This window comes from Pyrus communis, chromosome 16 (genome assembly GCF_041283825.1).
Source record: "Pyrus communis isolate YQ-2024b chromosome 16, ASM4128382v1, whole genome shotgun sequence".
Lineage (NCBI taxonomy): Eukaryota > Viridiplantae > Streptophyta > Magnoliopsida > Rosales > Rosaceae > Pyrus > Pyrus communis.
In genome coordinates, this window is record NC_142580.1 from 2,907,909 (window position 1) to 2,930,730 (window position 22,822).

The following is a 22,822-nucleotide window of genomic DNA, read 5'->3' on the forward strand; positions in this document are numbered from 1 at the left end:
ATCAAAAGCTATTTCACTTCAAATCACAAAATATGATTTGCTAATTAATACTTTGGTATGAACAATAACAAGGGTACGAAAATCTTTGATATGAGACATGAGAATAGGGTAAATTTGAAGGTTGCACAAAAAATAAGGGGTAAAAACTTCACCTGTCATTAATGATATGTACAAAATGGATAATCAATCACAAAGAAACTCAAGGGAGGGTTGATAAATGAGACAAATTGGCTAGAATGGGCTGACACGGTGAGCCAACTTCAACATGCACTCAGGTACAAGGCGCCTTCTTGGCGGAGCCACTGCATCTTTGGCAAGAGCCTCTGAATCACCTTCATGAATGATAGCTACTAAATCTTCGAACATATTGTCTCTACCACCACGCATTGGATCCTGGATAAACACATCCACCGAATATATTTAATATACGAGACTTTTCTTTTTTTTTTTAGTGTGTTTTTTCCTTCTTGGGGAGAGGGTATTACGGAACAGGCAAATCAGAAAAGAAGTGTCTTTAATGCTCCCTTACCTGAAGAAACAAATCCGTGTGAGTCTTCCCTTCATAAAGAATCAATCTAGCTGTCACTCCAAGTCTCTGAAGAGTTTCTGCAAAATTATTGCTGCACAGAGAACATGGTTGTCAAAGCCTGTGAGCATAGGAACCATACTCTGAATAGTATGTTTTCCATTCTAATATACTATTAAGCGAAACTAAACTTAAATACTGAACTATAAGAATTTAATTCTGAAGAGCCAGCTATACAGATTCGCACTATTTCCATTGGAATCAAATAATTCATTTCAGGGGAAATGCATACCTGGCATCTGATGGTATTGAGTAATCTGCAGTACCATGAAATAAAATAATAGGAGGTAGGAGAGAAGCAGCATTTCTAACGTTTGGGTCCTGAATCATGAGTTCTGGAGAGAAACGTTGCAATGATTGTTCTCCTTCCATTATGCTGTCAGAGGTTTTGGAGTCATAAAAATTTAATGCAATTCGGGATAAAAATATGAAACTACAAGAGTATATATGTATGATCAACTTTCTCGGAGAGCAAGAAGGTCCTTACCCTAAAAAGATTGAACGGTATAGACCTCTGTGGTGGAAGTGATCCACTAAGTTAAGCAAATTGTATCTGTTTGAGCACGTCAGAATGAGAAGACTAAGTGAACACAGAAACATCACAACCAAAAAAAATACATGAAAGAGAACAGCAGGTGAATTGAGCAAGATCGGATTGTGGATAATGCCTCTCATATTGATAACTTAAAATCAATGATTATTCATTTTAATCAAAACATTTGTCACCTATAACTTTAATAACTATATTCATCTTAGACTGTCATTACCCTCCAGACAGACCAAAGTAAGCCTTTATCTGGGAGACACTCCAAGAAGAGCTCTCTCCTTCGCCTGCCTCCTTAATTGCCTGGTCAATGAGGGTGCAGGCACCAATATGTGCACCAGCAGATTGTCCCATCAGATAAACCCTGCACAAACATAGCATTAGCTACTAGAATTGCCTCCACGACAGAAAAAATGATACAAAAATAAGAACATATTTTATTACCTATTCGGGTCGCCTCCATAATCAGCAATATGATTGCACACAAATGAGATGCCTTGAGAAGCATCCTTTACCATGTCACTGATAGTACCCTGAGGGAAATTTCTGCATGAAGATGTCATGTCAACTAGTTTTTTTCAGAGAGGCTCAAATCTCCGTATATTTAGTAAGGAACTTCAGCAGAACAGAGTTTCATTTAGACACCCGATATCAGTTATTTGTAGTATGTGCGCTTGGTTGAAGTTTATATTCACCTATAATCTATACACGCCACTATGATGTCTCTTTCTGATAACTGTTGTCCCAAAAGAGAACCCCATGCTTTGTAACTGCATTAGCAAAAATGTGTTAAGAATAGATAAGCAGTAATCTGTTGTGAAAAGAAGGCAACTAAGACCATATTTGAACAAACAAACAAAAAATATGACATTGAATCTACAATTCAGGCATAAGGAACAACAGAACTCAGAAAAGAAACCTCTCAGCTCCACTGCTTCAGATTGACATTCCGAAAACCAACAGAAGTGTAAGCTACTGCTAGCTTAGACATTTCATGGAATTATTCAAAAATAAACTGCCAAGGAGCAACATCACTCACCCAATAATCCAGGCTCCACCAGTTACAAATGCAATGACTGGCTTCGGCCCATCACTATTTTTGGGTAGATATAGATCTAGCCTGCAGAACAAAAATTCAGGCATTAATGCTGAAACACAAATGAATATTGTCCCAAATACATACAAAAACATTATGATATTCGTATCCTACCTATTTCTTGGTTGATCACCATAAACTATACCTCTGCGAACCTGACGGGAGAAGAAATAATAATAGCCAACTTCAAAAAGAAAGGTGGGTTAGTCATGCTTCCCTGAGTCCTCTATGTCACGGTCATGATAATGCCTACAAATTTAATGTATGAAACGGACCCTAAAAAACATGTATAATGTCTAAAAGGTATGCAAGAGGTCAAGCATATATGTACGAAAGTAACAAACCTTGAATAAAACCTGGCATAAGTAAAAATGAATAGCAACCAAGGGCAAGAAATCTTTTAATCCATCTGTAGCCTACCCTGAATAAAAATATACGATCAGGAAGCATCTAACCACACGGATAAGTTTTATAAAGAATCTCGAAGAAACAGTACAATATATATATAGTTGAAATTCCAAATACCATGTAACACAACAAATCGTCTTTCGTTCTACAAAATACAAAACAGAAGTGACTTCTGAAACCAAATCTTCTCTCTTTCTAATGTGAAATGTTTAGGACGATGATTTTTATAGGTTGTCCCATTTAAGTATTTCCAAGTTTCCAACCAGTTTACACTCTTTCCATTTTGCACGATTTAGGTTGTCTCTTTGTTACAACCTTATCAATGTTCTTCCAACACTCATTAATGTTGTTCTTATGTGAGCGTAATCGCGTGACGGTCGAGTTTCCCTGGTTACATGAATGTAAAATGACTCTATCTGATGTCCCAATTTTCCAATCAATAATTCCAGTATTAGTTTTTCATCTAAATTTCCCCCAAAATATAATTCCTTAATTAAAATTTTATCTTCTGAAGATTTTCATCTCAACCCAACACCTTAAATCCAATTTCATGGGAGATCCAGCTACAATAGTATATTTTTACTCTTAGTTTACCAGGTCACTTCAAAAGACACCATTTTTACAGCTCTAACTCAGTTGGGACTAAAATTTTAAGTCCCTTGAATTCCAATCCAAATGACAATATGGGTACTCAAAAACATCCAAAAACAGTTAAATCATCAAATCCAAACACAATAAAGCAGAGAAATTTTGAATACCCAAGATATTTTAACAGCTTCAAACTCAACCGGGTGACCAAGAACGTCTCGGCAGCAGCGTGCTCCACATCGACAGCAGCGTGCTCCACATCGACGGCCAAGGTGTGGCGGCTGCCCTCATCGGAGTGGGAAGAAAGGGAGCTGTCGCTGGCGGTCCGGCGCCGCCGCTGCTGGTGATTGCTGGGAGCGGCAGCGGAAGTGGTGGTGTAGCTGGATAGAAGTGGTGGTGGAGCGGCAGCGGAAGTGGTGGGGAGGGGGGGGTACACAGGTGTGTTACTTTCTTCATCCTCGAAATTCGAGCACAACAGAAGCCGGGTTGTCGGGTCGTCCTGTGCTTCTTTGAGTAGCGATTTCTGTGGAGGAGGGTGATATGTTATGGGCAGAATCTGTTGGGATGGCATTTTCTAGAGAGAGAAAGTGTTTCTAGAGAGAGAATATTTGGCAGTAAATATTGATGAGCTACGTGAATAACTGTAAAAACTGACTGTTTGCTTTTCTGGGTTTTAATAGGGAAGTGTGGAAATCTGGGGAATTGTCAGATATGGAGATCCAAGAGGAAATGGGAGAGGACTGTTAAAATTTGCAGAGTCTTCAGTCGTTTGGTATGCAGAAGCAAACCAGGGGAGATAGAGGGAGGAAGTTGGGGTCGTGCAGGCCAGTTGTGTGTTGCCACGTGGGTTGCTGTTATACTCTGAATAGCAACTAAGAAATGAGATATTTTCCGGATTTATGCTGCCGAGGTCTAGGGATCAAATCCTTTGGGAATTTTTTTTTTTCCAAATAACAACTAGAATGATATTTACTAATTGGGTTGCAAATGACATTTTGTTGTAATGGCAGAAAATCATACTTATACATTCTAATGCGAATTCGATTTTCACTGATCCTCCTTTCTAAAAAATCAATAATTTAATTCTCTAATGCTATCGTTTCCATAAATATATTTATTTAGTCATTCATTGGCTTCCCACTTTCAATTGGATAATTACCCTGTTTAATTGGGCTGGTCTAAATGATGGGCTTTGTCTTCATTGTCTCCAATATATCTTGTGAAGGTTGATGGGTCTGGAATTGCAGATCGGATGTTTGTTTGTGGACCTGAATGAGTTGAAGCGTTTTTGACTCATGAAAGCAAAGCACACGAGCAGAACATAACAACAGTAGGAATTAACAAATCTTGATTCATTTATCATATTTTCTCATCGTGCCGCAGCGATGTTGGCACGCCCCTTTTACCCATTAATTAACATTCGTCATTGAATATCTAAGTAAATTTACTCCAAAATCACAGAAGAAGTGTTACAGGAAATGTAGAAAGCTAAAAGAGGAGTCTCAGATGCTAACCAGCCAAATAGCATATCATATTATTGCACACACATGAGTGGATTGTCGTGGACTCGGTAAAAATAGATTAGTGAAGCGTTTGGTTGCCAAATATATCAACCTTGTCTTGCATGGAAATTGTTGGCCTTTTGAGGCCCTTGAGCTTGAGTGCAAGCAAACTAGATGTTGTGTTTTCACCTTTTACCTTTCGTTTTCATACCTTTAAATATTTTAATTTGACTCCAACTAACCTCAAACAGTGTTCAAATTCAAAATTAAAATTTGGGAAAAAAATAAAAAATAAAGAAGGCCTAAACCCCCTCGTAGGTGCCTAGGCGCTAAGTCATCAACCGATCAAATTTGGATTTTCTAATCGATATTTAATTAGTCCAATGGATGCTTAGTCTGTATACCACTAATTATGTTGATTAAATTTGGATTTTATTGGTGCGTATATGTTCTGGTTCTTTCTTGTTAGCCGCATGGAGGTTCATGCATCCTAACTAATTAATCTTGATGCTGTGCCCTTTCGATAATGGGCAAGTCGAATTTGATTAGCCACGTAATTGATCACAGAAATTAAGCCATTGCTCATGGGCTCATGTCATCACCATTTTCGCAGTGTACTCTAAATATGGCCACGTGAAATTAATATTTTACTCAAATTAGAACTTGTGGGTTTTTTTTTTGTTAATATATCTTAGAAGTGGAAGTTGGGGAATTACAGGATGGTGGTAAGTGGGAGGTTGAAAATGATTCTGTGAGTCATTCCGGCCCCGAAAAGTATGAACATGGACTGCCATTGTGAAGCTACCAGCTGATCCCCTTTTTTGAATAAAAAAGAAGCATGTTATCCATCCTTATTATAACATGTTGAATGTTACATCACACGACCTGTATTTCCCTTTCCTATAAAAAATTATTGGGTAAAATACAAAAAACTACCTCAACTATGGGTCAAATGACACTTTCATACCTCATCTTTTAAAATTGACAATGTCATACCTCATCTTACGAATTTGTGTCAATGTTATACCTTCCGTTAGCTTGGCCGTTTATTTCTCAGTTAAATGCTGACGTGGCTTGATCCGGGACCCATTTTTATTAAAAAATTATTAAAAACAAAAAAAATCATTTAATATTATTTAAATATTAAAATAATAAAATAATAAAGAAAAGTTATTTAAAAAAAAAAACCAACATCAATTCGTCCCTTTCCCCCCTCTCTCCCTTCTCCCCATCTTCATCTTCTTCCCTTTTCTGCAACTGCAACCCAGAAAAACAGAAGAGAAAAAAAAAAAAAAAAAACCAATTTGTTTTCCTTGCTCCTCACCCCCTCTTCTCCCCACACCCACGCACCCAACCTCCCCACCTTCGCTCCCCACCCTCTGCACCCAACCTCGCACCCACTACCTACAACCCCAAAAAAAAAAAAAACCCCAGAAAAAAACCCATTCTCCTGGGCGAGGAGAAAATGGGCGGCGGGTGCCGGGGGGGGGGGTGGGAATGGGTGTGGAGGGGAGAGGGTGGGTGCGAGGGGGGGCGGACGAACTGGGTATTTTTTTTTTTCTTCTCTCTTCTTCTTCTTCTGCAGGTTGGGTGGTTGGAGGGGACAGGTTTGCCGTTGTTTTTTTTTCCCTTCTCTCTTCTTCTGCTTCCCTCTTCTTCTTCTTCTTCTTCTTCTTCTTCTACGGGTTGGGTGGGGGGGGTGTTTTTCCTTCTCTCTTCTTCTGCTTCCCTCTTCTTCTTCTTCTTCTTCTTCTGCAGGGGGACAAACTGGGTTTCCCATTGTTGTTGTTTTTTTTTTTTCCTTCTTCTTCCTCCTCCTTTCTAGGTTGCAGGGGGTTGGGTTTGTGGTGGGGGAGGGGGGATGAACTGGGTTTGGTTTGGTTTGGGTTTTTTTTTTTTCTCTTCTTCTTCTTCTTCTTCTTTCTCCTTCTTCTTTTCTGGGTTGCAGGAAGATGATGGGGAAGAGAGAGAGGGGAGATGCACGAAAGGAGAGGTTTGTTTTTTATTTTTTTATGTACTTTTTTTTTTATTATTTTAATATTTAAATAATATTAAATGATTTTTTTTGTTTTTAATAATTTTTTAATAAAAATGGGTCCCGGATCAAGCCACGTCAGCATTTAACTGAGAAATAAACGGCCAAGCTAACAGAGGGTATAACATTGACACAAATTCGTAAGATGAGGTATGACATTGTCAATTTTAAAAGATGAGGTATGAAAGTGTCATTTGACCCATAGTTGATGTAATTTTTTGTACTTTACCCAAAATTATTTCTCATGTAAGTGGGGATTTTCCCATCACATATAAGTATATCTATTAATTGCACGTGGACATAAACGTTAATTATATTATCTCTCAAAATACTAAGTTAGTATTGAGACATGAAGGGCCAAAGAGATTAGACTTTAGTTGATCAGATCATGATTAATTAAGCTGAACCATATACCAAACTGCAACTGCTAATTAAAATGCAAAATGTGGCAGTACTACAAGTCTACAAGTTAATGTTTCGATTGTGCAGATCCATTTGTCTGATGAACCGTGCACGTAGAAAACATTAAAAGGTGCATGCGCATGCAAATATCCGTAAGAAAACGAAATTATAATACGGGCGCTTATCCAAATTCCAGTGGTGGCAGCACTAATAGATGGAAATTGACCAAACTAATATATGTACTTAAATATATATTATGAGCAGTGGTGGAGCCAACATAGAATTATTGGTTGTTCATGATCCCAATACTTTTATAACCTTAACATATTTAATATAATATTTTTTTACGATTCATATACAAAACTGTGATAAATTGAAAGAAAAAAAAAAGTCAAAAACAATAAATTACAACCTGCAACTTCTTTTGTGCAATTTATGCATAGTTATTTGTAGCTTTTCTTCTTTCTTTCTTTTGTCTTTCTTCTACTATTTCTTGTGTGCAACCCTATGATCTGCCACAACTGTTAGATAAAATGCTTCACTCGACAGGCCTTGGCAAAAATTGACATAACGTGGCATAACTCGCCAGGTACCCACAAAAAGCTCGACAAAATGATCCAATGCAATTTTTGTTTGGCCGAAATTATAATCTCATTGTTATAAAATTCTGGCTTTGCCATTGATTATGAGTTAGATGTCCAAAAGAAAAGAACCCAATCATACAAAATTGATTTACAGAAGAAAAAAAAACCCTTAGGAACTCCAATATTAATGTACATCCACCAAACAAGCTAATAAAATGAAAATTGATATACTATTGGATTGAATGGAAGAGAATACAATGAGCTTTGCGTGACATATATATAACCCTAATTAATCCCATAACCTTTCGTACCAGATAGCTTTGTTCATCTCAACCCAAGTAGCCGGAAGCTTCTAATTCCTAATTATTTGATATTTAATTCTCTTAGGGAGAGCTTTACTTCAGAATAAGGGACCATATATATTTAATAGTCATACATATCACATATGCATTTTCTTGAAAAAGAAGCATTAGTCATATATACTCCCTTAATGAAGAAGCCGTCTCTTATCCGGTACTCGATCTATGCAGCCACTCATAATATCCATGTCGACGAATTATACTAGGTATAAAAGGTATAAACTGCTCATGGGGTCGAAATTAAATATAATGCACCATTAATTTCCTGCTTTCAGAATATTATTATGATGGCTGGAAGGAATTGACATACGTAGTATAGCATATTTGAAATAATATTCATGAAACTGTACATGGAAACATAATTCATGTGGAATTTCTAGTTTTTACCATTTATCTGCCCTGTTAAATTTGTCTCATTTTCTCTTCTTTTTTTTTCTTCTAATTTTGTGATCTTGCTCAATTTGTTTTGCAGGTTTAGACCTTTAGGTTCGACTTTAGATGGATTAGGTTTCATGTCCCTCCCCCCTCCCTCTTTCCTTGTATCTTTATTGTTTTCGTTTTTAGAGGGATAAGGTTTATGTCTCCCTTTCTTTTTCATGTATTTTTTATTTGTTTTCCTTGTAATATGAGGAGTTAAATTTATAGCCCTGCTTAGGTGTAACTTATTTTTCATTATTAAAAAAAAAAAAATCTCTTATATACTGTCGAAGTTTTCTTAAAAAAATGATGGTAAAGCAACAATGTTAATCTTCATATATTATGCTTTCAGGCCAAAGTAAAAATCTTAAATCTTCATGAAAATCTGAGAAAGTGATTCTGATTCTCAGAACCATATTGTTGTAAATCTTTAGTACATGTACTGATTATTGTTATTTTCTTTTTCTGTCTCCCGATTCTCTTCATATTTTACATTTGAAATTTTTGTTGACAAGACACATACCGGCCGCGAATTCGAAGATACGCGATTCTGCAGGATGAAGCAAAAATAGAAGGAATTAAAACCAGCTGCTTCCCAATATATCTGTCTTAAAATTAATGATACTTAAAGCAATTAAAAATTCAGTCACTTCAATCTTTATATTACCATATAAGCCTATTCTTTTTACTATATAAGCCGAGAAGGGAGATTCTAAAACATGGTCTCGGATGCGGAGGTAAATAGTCTTAACAATTTGAGCTGTACAATATGATCTGTAGCACTTCCGATTAAACTTGGGCAACATATAATACTAATTCATCGGATGCGGAGGTAAATAGTCTTAACGTATAGTGAAAGAATCGGGTTGACCATTTCCATTATTGTATTACACCTTCCTTTCCAACACTCTTGAAGATAATGATCCTGAGTAATCAAGTCAGTCTCTAAGCAATCATAAACTATTAAGCTTAATTAATTAATTAACTAGGCCTGTAGCTGTACTTAACATTGGATTTGATCCTTAATATGCTGGATTAATTGCGTTAAAAACCCGACATATGGTACCGGCAGACGTCACTTGTTCAGTTACATTTCACATACATCTATTTCAAAATTTTCAAACGTTTCCTTATACCTAGAAAAACTAGGGAGAATTTAAATGGTTGGTTTATCACTTAGCACGTTTAAGAGAATCAAAATCTGCTACCTCTCATTTCAAAGCTAAGGGATGACAATGCATATGTAAGATGCAAAGTAATGCATATGTAGGGTTCAAAGTAGAGCATACACTAGCAACAACAAAAATAACAATCCATTATTTAAATTAAAAAATTAGCAAAAAATCCATGGTGGATATGGTTTACTGTTGTACAATCATACCCCCTTCAAAGCCGATAAATTTATCAATGTGTCGAGAACACGATCCGGTATACTGAGTGTAATAATGCAATTGGTTGGAAACTTGAAACAAAAATTTTTCAACCAATTATATTACTACATCAAGTATACCAAATCATGTTCCCGATACACTGAAAATTCTCTCCTCAAAGCCAAAGTATAGAATCAATGTTATTATTAGTACTCATTGAAAAATATGCTCTCACTGAATAAAAAAAAAAAAAAACTGTGCTGTTTGAAGAGATAATGAAGGGATGGGATGGCTCGCTGAGGGAATTATTGTTTTACTAAATCATTGGGGATATTATTATTTAACATGATTAATTTTCAAGTCTTTTTTTCAGAACCATAGCCAAGAATCGTATGCGCCTTGGAGAATAATCATCTTGCTCAGTTTTTTTTTTTTTTTTTTTTCTTTACTTGAATTTTTATTATTACATGCATGTTTATAATTAGGACAAATTGTACGTCTAAAGGATTTGTATAATTGAAGAATGGCATCTTATTCTGGAATATGAGAAGCATATTCTTATCTATGACATGGATTTGAGAGCTCAACCTTGTGCAAACATTCGGACACGGATCCTCTAAAGATATTGCCTTTTTGGGCAATGGTCAAAAATACCCTAACTAATGTGCCAAGAATGGTGAGTAGAGGGTAAACTAAAATACAAGGATATAATTAAGTGTTCTAATCTGAATCGTGTAACATATCTAAAGTTTTAAAAAACGTCTAACATATCAATAGTGGTGACTACATGATGAACTGAAATGGAATGGACATGTTATGTATACTCGCAAAATTTCTCCGAACAAAAACCTACCAATACACCGACTAAAGTATCGCAATTAGTCCTATCTTATGGCTGGTTTGGTATTGTTGTGCTTTGAAAAAAAGCTGCTTCTGCTGTGTTGTGAGAATAAGCAGCTGTGAAATAAAGCAGCAAAGTGTTTGGTAAATTTTTTTGTAAAAGTGCTTTTGAAAAAAATAAAAGTAGTATTATAATGTTTGGTAAACTTTTATGTAAAACAAATGTAAAAAAAAGCCGGTTTTTCAAAGCTGGGTTTTGCAGCTTCTTGTTTTTGGCTTTTTTTTCACCCAAAACTGTGAAAAAAAGCTGAAACTGAGTGTTTACCAAACACAAAAACAGCTCCCAGCTTTTTTTGATACCAGCTTTTTTCAAAATCACCTCAGTACCAAACCAGACCTTAGTCAGCCGGCGACCAGTGCCAAACTCTTAAAGTAACACCAATTAGAGATAAAAAGGAAAATGTTTTAGTAGATTAAAAGAAATTAACTGTACTCTCATGAAAAGGTAAATAATAATTAAATCCTAATAGCACTGACTATATTTTCATGATACTTATGATTTTTTTTTTTTTTTTTTTTTTGGTAAACTTCATGATACTTATGATTGATCCACGGGGAGTGCACCTATTGTATGGTCAATATCTAGATCATAGGTTATGTGGGGTCAAATATATTGATAGAATGGAGAAATTTTTTAGTGTGTTTTCGGTTATGTGGGGTCAAATATATTGATAGGATGAAGAAATTTTTCAGTGTGTTTGAAAACACGGTGCAAGGTATAATTGGAGAAAAGTTTTTTTTTTCTTTTTTTTTTTCAAATATCTTTCTAATTGTACAATGACATGTGTAGTACCACTCTATATTTCAGACACATTAAAAAATCTCTCAATGGGTTGGGTCACTCTGCAAGGAAGCACCCATATATGCCATCCGAATCGGATCATCATTTCCATGGCTTTTCATTGGCTTTGTTTTATATACCTAACGGCTTAGGTTTCATGCGTAACTTTATTTTCTCATCCTTTTAACTGAAATTACACGTTAAAATATATGTCTCTTCATTTTAAACAATTGTACTTAATAGGTTCAGAGTTCTCGTATAAAGTTGTTATATATAATGTAACACGACCCTTAATAAGGGGATGTTGCTGTGCTGTAGTTGGGATGAGACGCATTGTTTCTATTACTTACTCACAATTGATACGCTATTGATATAATGTCGATATATTATCTTATAACATCGTCAATATAAATCACACAGTTCATCAACTACACATTTCTTTCTATATAATATAACTTCTTAATTTTTTTTTTTTTGTACAACGATATATTTTACACTAAGGGGGGGAAATTCGGCTAAGCAACACAATACGCAACTTAATTTGGTATCGAATTCACCATCCACGAAATTCGAACATAAGACCGCTCACTTACAAGTGAAGATGAACATCACTAGACCGTAGTATTGAGTGACCTCTATAATACAACTTAAAACCAAAGATCTGAATTAATTTTGTCAACTAAAAAAACTCTCTCAAAATTAAGACTCTATATGAACTCTTTGTCGTCTCATGTTTTTGTCATAATATTTTGTCATGAATTAATTTTAAATTGTGAACTGGCAGAAAATTCAACAGAGAGTATCACTATGAGAGTTTACTATATTTGTTGGTTTCTGCTAAGAATAACGAAACTATATATGTTGGTTTATGCGCAAGGGCATCTAATGCATGGAACACTAAGATAGAGGGGAGAGTAGTGTGCGTGTGTACGGAATGTCAAGAAAATGAAAGGGGTATCTTTTCTAACGAACGCTGTCAATTTTCCACAATTATAATGCTGATGTTGCAATCCATGTCAGAGAAGAAAAAACGACAAAAATTATAGCTAGGGCAACGTCTGCGGATCTTTATTTTATTTTATTTTGGGTGGTGCTATCATCTATTTTTACTGCATACAAATTTCTCTCGATTACCAATTGCCTGATTGAATAAATTAAAAAAAATTAAAACGCATAAATTAATGAAGTTGTGTGAGAAATAAAAATAATGTGTGAATAGCGGTACTCTTTATTATTTTTAGTTTTGGTGGGAGGATCGGATCGTGTTGACAAGTTGGAATGGATTTAGAACAAAGGAATGGAATTATATCATCACATCTGGAACCTCTTAACTTATTACACCACCATAGAAATTCGACTTGTATCATTTATCGAATGTATCAATAATGTGCCAGTGTGTTTAATTGCTCATATCTTGTTTAAAAAGGATACAAACAATCGTTTCATTTAATATAAACTCATTTTATCATATGTAAATTGTGTTTCAAAACCCCCACGAGCCTCAAAGACCTAATTTATTACATAACACGGGTATTGACATGTCACATTTAGAATACAAGGTCTTCCTCCGTCCTAAATGCCAACAAGTATCTGCTGGCAAAATGGGTTCATATACTTTGTTTATTTTATATTTTGCAAACGAAAGTTTGATTGCTTAATGAAAAGCAGGAAAAATAATTGAAGCTTTAGTTATCTTCAATTAGTGGAAATCTGGCTGGTCTAATTGGAGCTAACATTGGTGTGCTTATAAATATTTTAGTTAATAAGCTTCCCCTTTCACAAATAAACAAGCAGCTCTTGGCTTACTTATGGGGCACTGCAGCTTCCAACTTTCAGAGTGTCTAAACTACCCCTTGATCATATGCATACTAGTTGTGAAACAAGGGGTAATCGTGGTGATTAAGGAAACAAATATATTAATATTTTCACTAAGAAAAAGATAACAACTTTGCTAATCATCCTCTTTAGTGCCATTATTCTTTTCTCCCTATATCTTGAATTGGATTTGATACCCTCTCCATATCCCGCCCTTTCAAAATCTTCAGGAGCACAAGTTGGCCGAGGTAGTCGTAGCATCCGGTGGCGATTCGGTTTACTTTCCGGTGAAGCTGGTTACTATACCCTTTCAAGTGGAGGAAGCATAGGATGATGGTAATGGTATAAGTGCAAAGGATATTTTAGAATGTGCTCTTAGATAAATTGGTACGAGCACATCAATCAAAAATTCCTTTTTTCCCAACCCCCATAAATATGTCACAAGGGGCTTCGTTAGAACACTCACAAGGAGAACTAGAGCCTCTTCATCATCCTTCTTTCTCAGAACTCGAAACTCAACGAGAAAAAATGGTGAAGTTCTCCAAGCAATTTGAAGGGCAGCTCGTCCCCGAATGGAAGGATGCATTCGTCGATTACTGGCAGCTCAAGAAGGACCTCAAAAAAATCCATCTCCTCGACTCTAACAACAACAAAAACTCACCCACTAGGCACCAAAGTAGCCCCTCTTTATCCAACACCCTCTTCACTTCCATAAGGAAGTTCTCTCCATTTGGCCATCCACATAGAGAACATGACCTCATACATGTACACATTCTCTCTTCCGACCCCTATTATTATGATCGTTTTGCAGTTAAATTTTTGAAACGCGTGGTTTAATTTGTGGTCTTATAATTATGTACCAGGTTCACAAGAAGCTTGCCTCATCCGCAAGCAAGGAAGACATGTATGAGACTGAATTGTTAGAACAATTCGCCGATACTGATGCTGCGAAAGAGTTTTTCGCATGCCTCGACCTTCAGCTGAACAAGGTGAATCAGTTTTTCAAAACAAAGGAGAAGGAGTTCGTGGAGAGAGGGGAGTCCTTGAGGAAACAAATGGATATACTCATTGAGCTCAAAACCGCCTTCAAGAAACAGCGCGGTAAAGGAGCTTTTGCACTGAACTCCAAGGAGGATATCTCCATGTCATGCTCCTTCTCATCTGGTAATTTCGTCTTTTACTTCAAACGAAATGAGCAAAAATCTGTATATGCTTACAAGCATGAATAATACATATTTTAGTCGTACTTTTTGGCATATTTCCCATTTAAATGATTTCTCTTAATGTTTTTCTTTTGATTAACAACTGTCGTCCATAAGATTTGAACTCTGGGCAACGATCAACACCAAATAGTCGTGCTCCATTTATATTTTTTGTAGTTTGCTATCTATTTCACCAATTGATTCTAAAACGTGCAAATTTAGTGTCATTTTTTACGTAGCTGATAGAAACGAAAATCAACAATCTATATTTAGTTTGTGATGGCTCTGTTTCTTGGACACAGATGAGGACTCTGTTAAGGACAAAACAGAGCAAGAACAGCCGCAAGACTGCACAGATGACTTGGAGAAAAATGAAGCGGCATACTCTGAAGGCGGCGAATTGGGCAAGTCAATGAGAACGAAGAGTGAAGATATTGGGAAGCTAAGGAGCATGTCAAGTCGTTCTTTCAGCTTCCAGGGGAAGAACTTGAAGATAAACATTCCTCTAACAAATCCATCGCGTACTTTCTCAGCGATCAGTTACCTAGTTTGGGAAGACCTGGTGAATCAGTCCTCGAGAAAATGCGGTGCAGACGGAGGTAGGCTGCACATTAACAAAACCAAGTTGCATCATGCGGACAAGATGATCCGAGGCGCTTTCGTTGAGCTCTATAAAGGGCTGGGATATCTGAAAACTTACAGGTATGATCATCGAAATTTTTTGAAGTTCAACAAATAAGGTTTTGAAGTTATTACGCAATCGAATTTGATGAGGCAGGGAAGCTTACGTGCTGTCCATTTTTCAGGAACTTAAACATGCTTGCTTTTATAAAGATTTTAAAGAAGTTTGACAAAGTAAGTAAATGCATGCCTAACTTCGTCTTTTAAAGTTGCATTTTGGTTTTTGCTTATGTAATAAAAGTTGAAATCTTCTTTTCTTTTGCAGGTCACTGGAAAACAAGTGCTTCCAATTTACCTAAAAGTTGTAGAGAGTTCCTACTTCAACAGCTCCGATAAGGTACCTGACAAACCCTACTTTTTTCGAATTTTCGACCACTAAGTAAATCTCGATTTCGATTATGCTAGCAATGTTTTAGAACATTTTTGCATGATATTTTGATTGGATCATATTCAAATGTTGGCCACCAACTATCAATTCGTCCAAATAATTTCTCGACAATTTCAAGTGGCCATTGATCCTGTAGTTTATGACTGCACAGTGGATGCCATTAGATTCATAAAAATTGAACCAAGATATGCTTGTCTGACGCGTAAACTGGAAAAAGTTTACTTTGCAAGTCAATAGTATTTTTGCTTATTACTTTCGAAAATGATAGGTGATGAACTTAGGAGATGAAGTTGAGGAGCTTTTCATCAAACACTTTGCCGAAGAAGACCGACGAAAGGCCATGAAATACCTTAAACCGACACAGCGCAAAGAATCACACTCTATAACGTTCTTTATTGGTAAGTACAGAACTTTCATGAAAACTGATCAGAACGTTCTTTATTTTAATGATAAAAGTTAAAAGTACCCAAGTGGTTTTCCTTTACACAACTTTTGCTGAGGAGCTTAAAAGTCTGTTCATTTTGTGGCCATACAAAAATTAAGAAACCAAAGTGTACAGACCCATTAGGCCACTAGGGTTTTGGAAAACATGGATGTGCCTTGTCCACTTTTTTTTGGGTGGGAAATAAGGCATAGGTCCCATGCTATTGCCATTGTTATTTTTTAGACCATTTTTTGTTGTAGAAAGGTAGAACCCTAACAAGGGCCATCGACACCTAGGGGGCAGCAAGATTTTTTAACATAAAAGATATGTCGCGTTACATAGTGAACCTCTCTACCCATACATGACATGTGAAACTGATAAATATGTAACACATTGGACTGCAATGACTAAGTACTCAGGTGACTTATCTTCTTATTGATTGTGATTACCAGGTTTATTCACAGGGTGCTTTATCGCGCTCTTAACTGGATACGTCGTTATGGCTCATATCACGGGATTGTACAAACGGCAGCCAAAATCGGTCTACATGGAAACTGCCTACCCTGTACTTAGGTAAGTATTGCTGCAAATAATGTGAACTAGTCTTTAAAATGTTTGATGTAAACAAGGAGAGGCTAAAGAAATAAACTTTTTCTGTTTTGTTTTTGCAGCATGTTCAGCCTACTGTTTCTACACTTCTTCTTGTACGGTTGCAACATTTTCGCGTGGAGAAAGGCGCGTATAAATTACAGTTTCATCTTTGAATTGTCCCAGACAAAGGAGCTAAAGTATCGAGATGTGTTCTTGATCTGCACCATGTCGTTGACTACTGTGGTGGGAGTCATGTGTGTTCATTTGTTACTGCTAACAAAAGGCTACTCATATGCCCAAGTTCAAGCAATCCCTGGCCTTCTTTTACTGGTAGTTCTTCAACTCATAACACGATAGATTAGAAATTGAATATCCAGTAATTAGTCATTGGGTATTTCTTAACGTTCTTGTAAACACGCAGACGTTTCTACTGTTACTTGTGTGCCCCTTCAACATCATTTACCAATCAAGCCGCTTCCGCCTTCTTCGTGTGATAAGAAATATCATTCTGTCACCTCTGTACAAGGTACTGCATCTCTCGAACATGATCAAAACAAAACATTTTTGATAATAGCTAAAACCATATTCGACCAATTAAACCATGCTTCTAATTAGTTTCCGTCTGCTGTCTGCAGGTCGTCATGCTGGACTTCTTCATGGCAGATCAACTTTGTAGTCAGGTATCATTGAGCACTAAACCGAATAAATTTGAAAGAAAATTGATTCTAGTTCCTCAAAAAAAAAAAAAAAAAAAAAAAAAAAAAAAAAAACCTCGTCTGATTTGTCATAACAACAGATTAATTTGTATTCAATAGGTACCGATGCTTAGGAATCTCGAGTATGTGGCATGTTACTACATAACTGGAAGCTACAAAACTCAGGACTATGGTTACTGCATGAGGGCAGGACATTACCGAGATCTTGCTTACGCCGTGTCCTTCCTACCCTATTACTGGAGAGCAATGCAGGTATACTGATTAGTTCCTTTCCTCTTGGTTTAACCTTTACTGTCATTTTTCCTTTGACGAACTAAAACATATACATCTGACTAAGATTTTCGATTAATTGGATTTTCAGTGCGCTCGGCGGTGGTTTGATGAGGGACAGACAAGCCACCTGGTGAATCTAGGCAAATATGTGTCAGCAATGTTAGCAGCAGGAGCTAAAGTAGCTTATGAGAAAGAAAGGAACATCGGATGGCTGTGCCTTGTTGTGATCATGTCGACTTTTGCAACAGTTTACCAATTGTATTGGGACTTTGTAAAGGATTGGGGTTTGCTACAAATGAATTCCAAGAATCCTTTGCTTAGGAACGAATTAATGATTCGCCGAAAGTTCATATACTACATCTCAATGGTAATTGCCATGTCCCCTCAAATAAATCACAAATTTGAAGAACGAGATGTTTCTTGTGTGGCAAGCAACCGAGAATGAACATATTCTTGAAATAAAATTCTGATAAATGTCATGATAAAAAGAAGATTCCCAGTCTAGTTCAGAGAGGACAACATGACAGCAAAGAATTAGATGTTGTTTGAGAAGATGCACGCACATCATCGAAACAATTTTTGTGTTCTCTTTCTAGGTTGTAAAATCTGTCGGATTTCAAATCCGGTGTTTGACGAATGTTTTGGATGCTACATCTGCAGGGATTGAACCTTATTCTCAGGCTAGCTTGGTTGCAAACTGTTCTCCATTCAAGTTTTGGACATGTGGACTACCGAGTAACCGGGCTGTTTTTAGCTGCTCTTGAAGTCATCAGAAGAGGGTTGTGGAACTTTTTCAGGTAAACTAAAATCCCCAAACTCCCATGATTCTGATTCTTATCGGTCCACATCTGCAGCCGTATGCAGAAATTGACATGAAACTGAAATATAAACATATTCTTCGATTTCAATAGCTCTAACGCACGATTTGTTCGAATGGTACAGGTTGGAGAATGAGCATCTAAATAATGCAGGCAAGTTTAGGGCAGTTAAGACTGTACCACTGCCTTTTCATGAAGTGGATGAACAAGACTGATGCCCCATTGGCAACAGTTGCAGATAGAATTCGATGTTTAGGCGTTTTCGGAACAAATGTTTCCAAGAGGAGGAACCTTGTTGTTGAGAGCTCGTTCCAAAGTTGATGTAACAAGACACATCAACTGTGTAATCTCTTTTTGTTCGATCGGTGGATTTGAGGGGGAACATTTGTTCATACTTGTACACAAAAAATTTCCTTCATCAATGAAAAGAAAAGGAAATTGATGCAAAGTGCAAATACATGTTGTATATATGCTCAACCTTTCTGTCCTTGTTCCATGGAGCAACAAATGCTAAGTAATTAGGGCTTCAATAGTCAAAGTAAAATCCTAATGATGTTCTTGTGTCTGGACGCCCGTATAGGATACCTAACACATGGAGGTGGGATCGGGGGATGGGTGAGACAAAAATAGGGGTCTTTGTGTGGTTTACTAATTTGTGTGTTATGTTAGGCAATCACTCTAAACGGACTCATTTAAGAAATTTATGAGAATACAAGTTGATTCATATTATAATTTTTTTATTTTTAAAATTGGACCAGCTAATGACTTCACCATTGCAGTTCATCATTCTAGTGAGAGGTGAAAAGACTCACAAGGGGTATTTCAACTTCCTTTTACCACCATCATGTGATTTACCATCGTCAGAAATTAAACCCAGAACGTACCATATAGAATATGATTCTGAAATTTGTTTCTAACTATGGGTCATATTATAATTTGGGTTTTTGGGTTTTGGAGGTTTGAAGGACCGTTGGCTGCCCAACTCAGCCTTTTCCATAGAACACGTGGCAAAACCAATTGATTTGCCCAAAAGATTCAGTGCCCGAGATGCAGTGAAACTAAGATTTTAAAAAAATTTAAAAATTTTTTAAAATAATAGATTTGATAAAATTTAAAAAGATTAAAGATTCCTACAAATTTCATATAGACTTTTAAAGAATTTGAATGGATTGTGGTGGAAGGATTTGAAATCTTGGGGGGTAAGGTTGGATTCTTTTTGGTATTGATTACATATACTTTTGACTCTCAAATCCTACAAAATTCACAACTTATTGAAATCCTCCAAAATTTTAAGTTTTTGAACACGCTTAGATTTGTATGTATTTTAAAATCCTTTATAATCTTTTAATTAACTACACCTTAATTTTAAAAGATTCTAAAATCTTTTAATTGATTACACATAAATTTGAATAAATTCTAATACTCTTTAAAATCATTTAATTGACTGCACTAGAATTTTAAAATTTTTTAAAATCCTCTCAAATTCAGTCTACAGCCCTAAATTACATCCTTGCAACTGCAATCGGAAACAAAACAGAGAAAATTTCAGAGTCCACAGAGCTACATCCATGGCGGCGACACCAACCGCCCGCGGTTTCTCCCCCGCCGTTCCATCCCTCTCGCCTCCCATAACTAACCCTAATAAACCCATTTGGTTTTTCAGACCTTTTTCTGCTTCCAAGAAAATTCCTACGGTCGGCCTCTCCTGGTCCTCCACCCGCGGACGAAACCCTCTGTGGTGAATTTACTCTTCTGGGCTTCTTTCAATTTCACTTTTTTCTTCGTCTACATATATTTTTATGCTAAAGTTTAAATCTTTAATTTCAGCTCAAGAATTTCCCATACGGCAGGTGTAGCACCAAAGCGTGGCCATGTGGTGCTGGCTGTTTCTGGGTTGATGAGTGGCAATTCTGAGACGGACGCAGAATTGGAACCGAATAATCTGAATACGGTATAATATTGATTCTATTCTTCTTGAATTTTATAGAATTATTGTCTTTTTCGTATCGATATTGCTCGTAGTCATTTTAGGAACTTAACGAAAAACTATGGTACCGTTTATTTTAAGGAAAAATCATATTTTTACACTAAAAGGTCAATCATGTTATTATTCACTTCACCATTTATTTTGTCTTTATTATTAAAACTCAAAGTTTTCAAGCTCTTTTCATTAGTTTTTCTTTAATTTTACCGAACAGAAAAAGGTAGTGCCCTTAGTTTAAACTTCAGATTTTTTTTTCCAATTTTTTGATGCCAATGTGACATGTTAATATTATTCCAATGTGTGTGTGTGTGTTTTGCTATTGCTTGAATTTGTTTACTTTCTTCTTAACTCGGTTCTGTTTCTTGGATGCCCTTATCGAATTTTCGAAGGATGCCACGATTGACATACAACTCCCAAGAAGAAGCTTGCTTGTGAAATTTACTTGTAACTTGTGTGGTGAAAGGACAAATAGACTTGTCAATCGATTGGCATATGAGCGGGGGCTAATCTACGTACAGGTACTTGTTCCTCTTGTTGGTATTAGATTCTGTGTAGTTTGTTCTTGATGATGAAATAAACTTTAAACTGTTTTTCTGTCAATTTGTTGATATTTCGGTGCATGCCAATACAAGTCTAACCAAAAAGGAAAAATAATCATAGATTAATTAGGGATTATGTTAAGCGTTTCAACGTTGTTTCTAGTTCGCCTAGTCTAAAAAGTAAGTAACAAGTTTCGGGTTCATCTGACTAATTAGAGTTGCTTCTCATCAGTGTGCAGGGTGTCAAAAGTATCACGAGTTAGCTGATAATCTTGGCCTTGTGGTTGAGTATGACTTAAGGGAGGATATCGATGTAGTCACAAATACGGATGAAGTTTGATCCGACATTGATTTCATTAAGCTACTTTTTGAGTAGTAGTCTTTTGGATAAATTAATTCTTGGCGGTTGTTGGAATTCATCTCCCTTGATATATTGAACACGAAGTAAACAGAAAAGTGGTAAATGTTGATGTCTCATCCGCTGTATTATTGATGCTTAGATCTAGGGTTATACATATGAAAAAAAATTATCTTCTTGCAATAGTCTCTTAAAAAATCTTCTGCTGATGTACCAATAAATTCATAGTTCAACGTCTAAGATTGATTAGAACTTTAGCTTGTCATTGCCAGCAGTATAGTGATTGCTAATCCGGTCGTAACCCACAATCCTGATATCCCTCCTTTCTGGTGTAGTGCATATCCTCCATTCTGTGAGACAAACAAGCAGAAAGGTCATCGGAAAAAAAATTAAAGCTGTCAAGTAACATTAATAAAATTTGAGTTCAGTCACGCATGTATGGTGTTCTATGGTACTAAGAGTAAGAGCTGGTTAAATTCTTTACCAAATCCAAACTTGGTGATGGTGCGGGTGTATTGTTGTCCTCTGTATCTGTTACTGTAGGTGGTGCTGGGGGGCTTTGTACAGTAGGTGCAGGTGCTGGTGCATGATGATGATGATGCTTGTGCTTGTGCTTCCTCTTGTGTTTGGGTGGAGCAGGCGCAGGTGATGGTGCTTGCACTGGTTCTGAAGCTGGTGGCACAATAACCGGTGCTGGCGCTGGTACTGGGGTTGCTTTTGATGGTGAGGGCACTGGTGCTACCATAGCTGGTGCTGGTGCTGGTGTTGATTTAACAGGAGCTGGGGCTTGAACTGGTGTTGGAGATACACGTGGTGCCGCTACAGGAGGTGGCAATGCTGGTGACGAAACAGGTGGTGATGGCGGCAGTTTTGGTGGCTGTGATGGAGTTGACACAGGTGGACTTTGGGGTAGCGGGGGTGAGGCTGTTGGGCTTTTGGATGGTGTTACCTTAGGGGAAGGTGATGCAGGTGTGGTAGTTGGTGGGGTCACTGCATTTACAGGCGGTTGTGTTACTGCAGTTGGTGCAGTAGAAGGTGGTGGGGTTTTAGTCGGCAAAGTAGCCTGTGCAGCAGGTGTGGTAGTGGGTGGCGGTGCTTTGGCCGGCAAAGTAGAGGGTGCGGCTGCCGGTGTCTGTGCACCGGTAAAGATTACTTGAAAGCTGAGAGAATACAAAACGAAAGCTAGCAAAATCGAAGCCATTTTCAAAGACAGATTCTGATGAAAAGAATTGGAGGATGGTCAGTTATATATTAGTTTGTGAGCAGAGAAAAAAATGCAGGAGCCTAAAGAAACGTTTGGTGAAACAATTGAAGAGGGAGGGGGACGTAGTTTTCAGGTGATTGGAACTTCTCTGCTAATCATTTGGCGAGCAAATGTTGTTAATGAACTTGCGAGCCTGGCAGCGACTTGGACTGAAGATAAAGTCTAAGAAACTGACAAACAAACTATTAATTACAGTT

General features: G+C 36.9%; 4 protein-coding genes across 5 annotated transcripts; 2 read left to right on the forward strand and 2 right to left on the reverse strand.

Annotated features, from left to right (window-relative positions):
* Positions 1-11: 11 nt before the first annotated feature.
* On the reverse strand, positions 12-4,092 carry LOC137731065 (putative isoprenylcysteine alpha-carbonyl methylesterase ICMEL1). Of its 2 annotated transcripts, none has more exons than XM_068470135.2 (11): positions 3,393-4,092; positions 2,571-2,647; positions 2,341-2,410; positions 2,170-2,250; positions 1,826-1,900; positions 1,575-1,676; positions 1,354-1,494; positions 1,074-1,139; positions 819-962; positions 530-620; positions 12-393 (listed from the first exon to the last, which is right to left on the reverse strand). In XM_068470135.2, the coding sequence occupies exons 1-11, from the start codon at positions 3,791-3,793 to the stop codon at positions 232-234; spliced, it is 1,410 nt and encodes a 469-aa protein (XP_068326236.1). In that variant the 5' UTR covers positions 3,794-4,092; the 3' UTR covers positions 12-231. The 2 variants fall into 2 exon arrangements, with proteins under 2 accessions (XP_068326236.1, XP_088543570.1); XM_088687444.1 differs by having other exon boundaries at positions 2,571-2,642; positions 3,393-4,000.
* Positions 4,093-13,352: 9,260 nt separating this feature from the next.
* On the forward strand, positions 13,353-18,928 carry LOC137732435 (phosphate transporter PHO1 homolog 1). Its single transcript, XM_068471742.2, has 14 exons — positions 13,353-14,152; positions 14,251-14,551; positions 14,892-15,291; positions 15,396-15,444; positions 15,536-15,607; positions 15,927-16,056; positions 16,535-16,655; positions 16,754-17,003; positions 17,095-17,199; positions 17,309-17,353; positions 17,489-17,641; positions 17,751-18,029; positions 18,323-18,459; positions 18,605-18,928. The coding sequence occupies exons 1-14, from the start codon at positions 13,823-13,825 to the stop codon at positions 18,693-18,695; spliced, it is 2,463 nt and encodes an 820-aa protein (XP_068327843.2). The 5' UTR covers positions 13,353-13,822; the 3' UTR covers positions 18,696-18,928.
* A 996-nt stretch (positions 18,929-19,924) lies between these two features.
* On the forward strand, positions 19,925-21,544 carry LOC137732176 (uncharacterized). Its single transcript, XM_068471476.2, has 4 exons — positions 19,925-20,218; positions 20,308-20,431; positions 20,854-20,982; positions 21,236-21,544. Exons 1-4 carry the CDS (start codon positions 20,049-20,051, stop codon positions 21,341-21,343), a joined length of 531 nt encoding a protein of 176 aa, XP_068327577.1. The 5' UTR covers positions 19,925-20,048; the 3' UTR covers positions 21,344-21,544.
* LOC137732175 (uncharacterized) lies at positions 21,461-22,562 on the reverse strand. Its single transcript, XM_068471475.2, has 2 exons — positions 21,846-22,562; positions 21,461-21,711 (listed from the first exon to the last, which is right to left on the reverse strand). Exons 1-2 carry the CDS (start codon positions 22,560-22,562, stop codon positions 21,616-21,618), a joined length of 813 nt encoding a protein of 270 aa, XP_068327576.1. The 3' UTR covers positions 21,461-21,615.
* Between the last annotated feature and the right edge of the window lie 260 nt (positions 22,563-22,822).

Coding starts and splice junctions, on each gene's coding strand:
- LOC137731065 (XM_068470135.2), bottom strand. CDS start 3,793: ATGCCATCCCAACAGATTCTGCCCATAACATATCACCCTCCTCCACAG. Junction 2,411..2,570: donor TATGCCAGGTTTTATTCAAG/GTTTGTTACTTT, acceptor TTCTTTTTGAAG/TTGGCTATTATTATTTCTTC. Junction 1,495..1,574: donor TATGGAGGCGACCCGAATAG/GTAATAAAATAT, acceptor ATGTTTGTGCAG/GGTTTATCTGATGGGACAAT.
- LOC137732435 (XM_068471742.2), top strand. CDS start 13,823: ATGTCACAAGGGGCTTCGTTAGAACACTCACAAGGAGAACTAGAGCCT. Junction 17,200..17,308: donor TTCTGTCACCTCTGTACAAG/GTACTGCATCTC, acceptor TGCTGTCTGCAG/GTCGTCATGCTGGACTTCTT. Junction 17,354..17,488: donor CAGATCAACTTTGTAGTCAG/GTATCATTGAGC, acceptor TGTATTCAATAG/GTACCGATGCTTAGGAATCT.
- LOC137732176 (XM_068471476.2), top strand. CDS start 20,049: ATGGCGGCGACACCAACCGCCCGCGGTTTCTCCCCCGCCGTTCCATCC. Junction 20,219..20,307: donor CGCGGACGAAACCCTCTGTG/GTGAATTTACTC, acceptor CTTTAATTTCAG/CTCAAGAATTTCCCATACGG. Junction 20,432..20,853: donor AACCGAATAATCTGAATACG/GTATAATATTGA, acceptor GAATTTTCGAAG/GATGCCACGATTGACATACA.
- LOC137732175 (XM_068471475.2), bottom strand. CDS start 22,562: ATGGCTTCGATTTTGCTAGCTTTCGTTTTGTATTCTCTCAGCTTTCAA. Junction 21,712..21,845: donor CATCACCAAGTTTGGATTTG/GTAAAGAATTTA, acceptor TTTGTCTCACAG/AATGGAGGATATGCACTACA.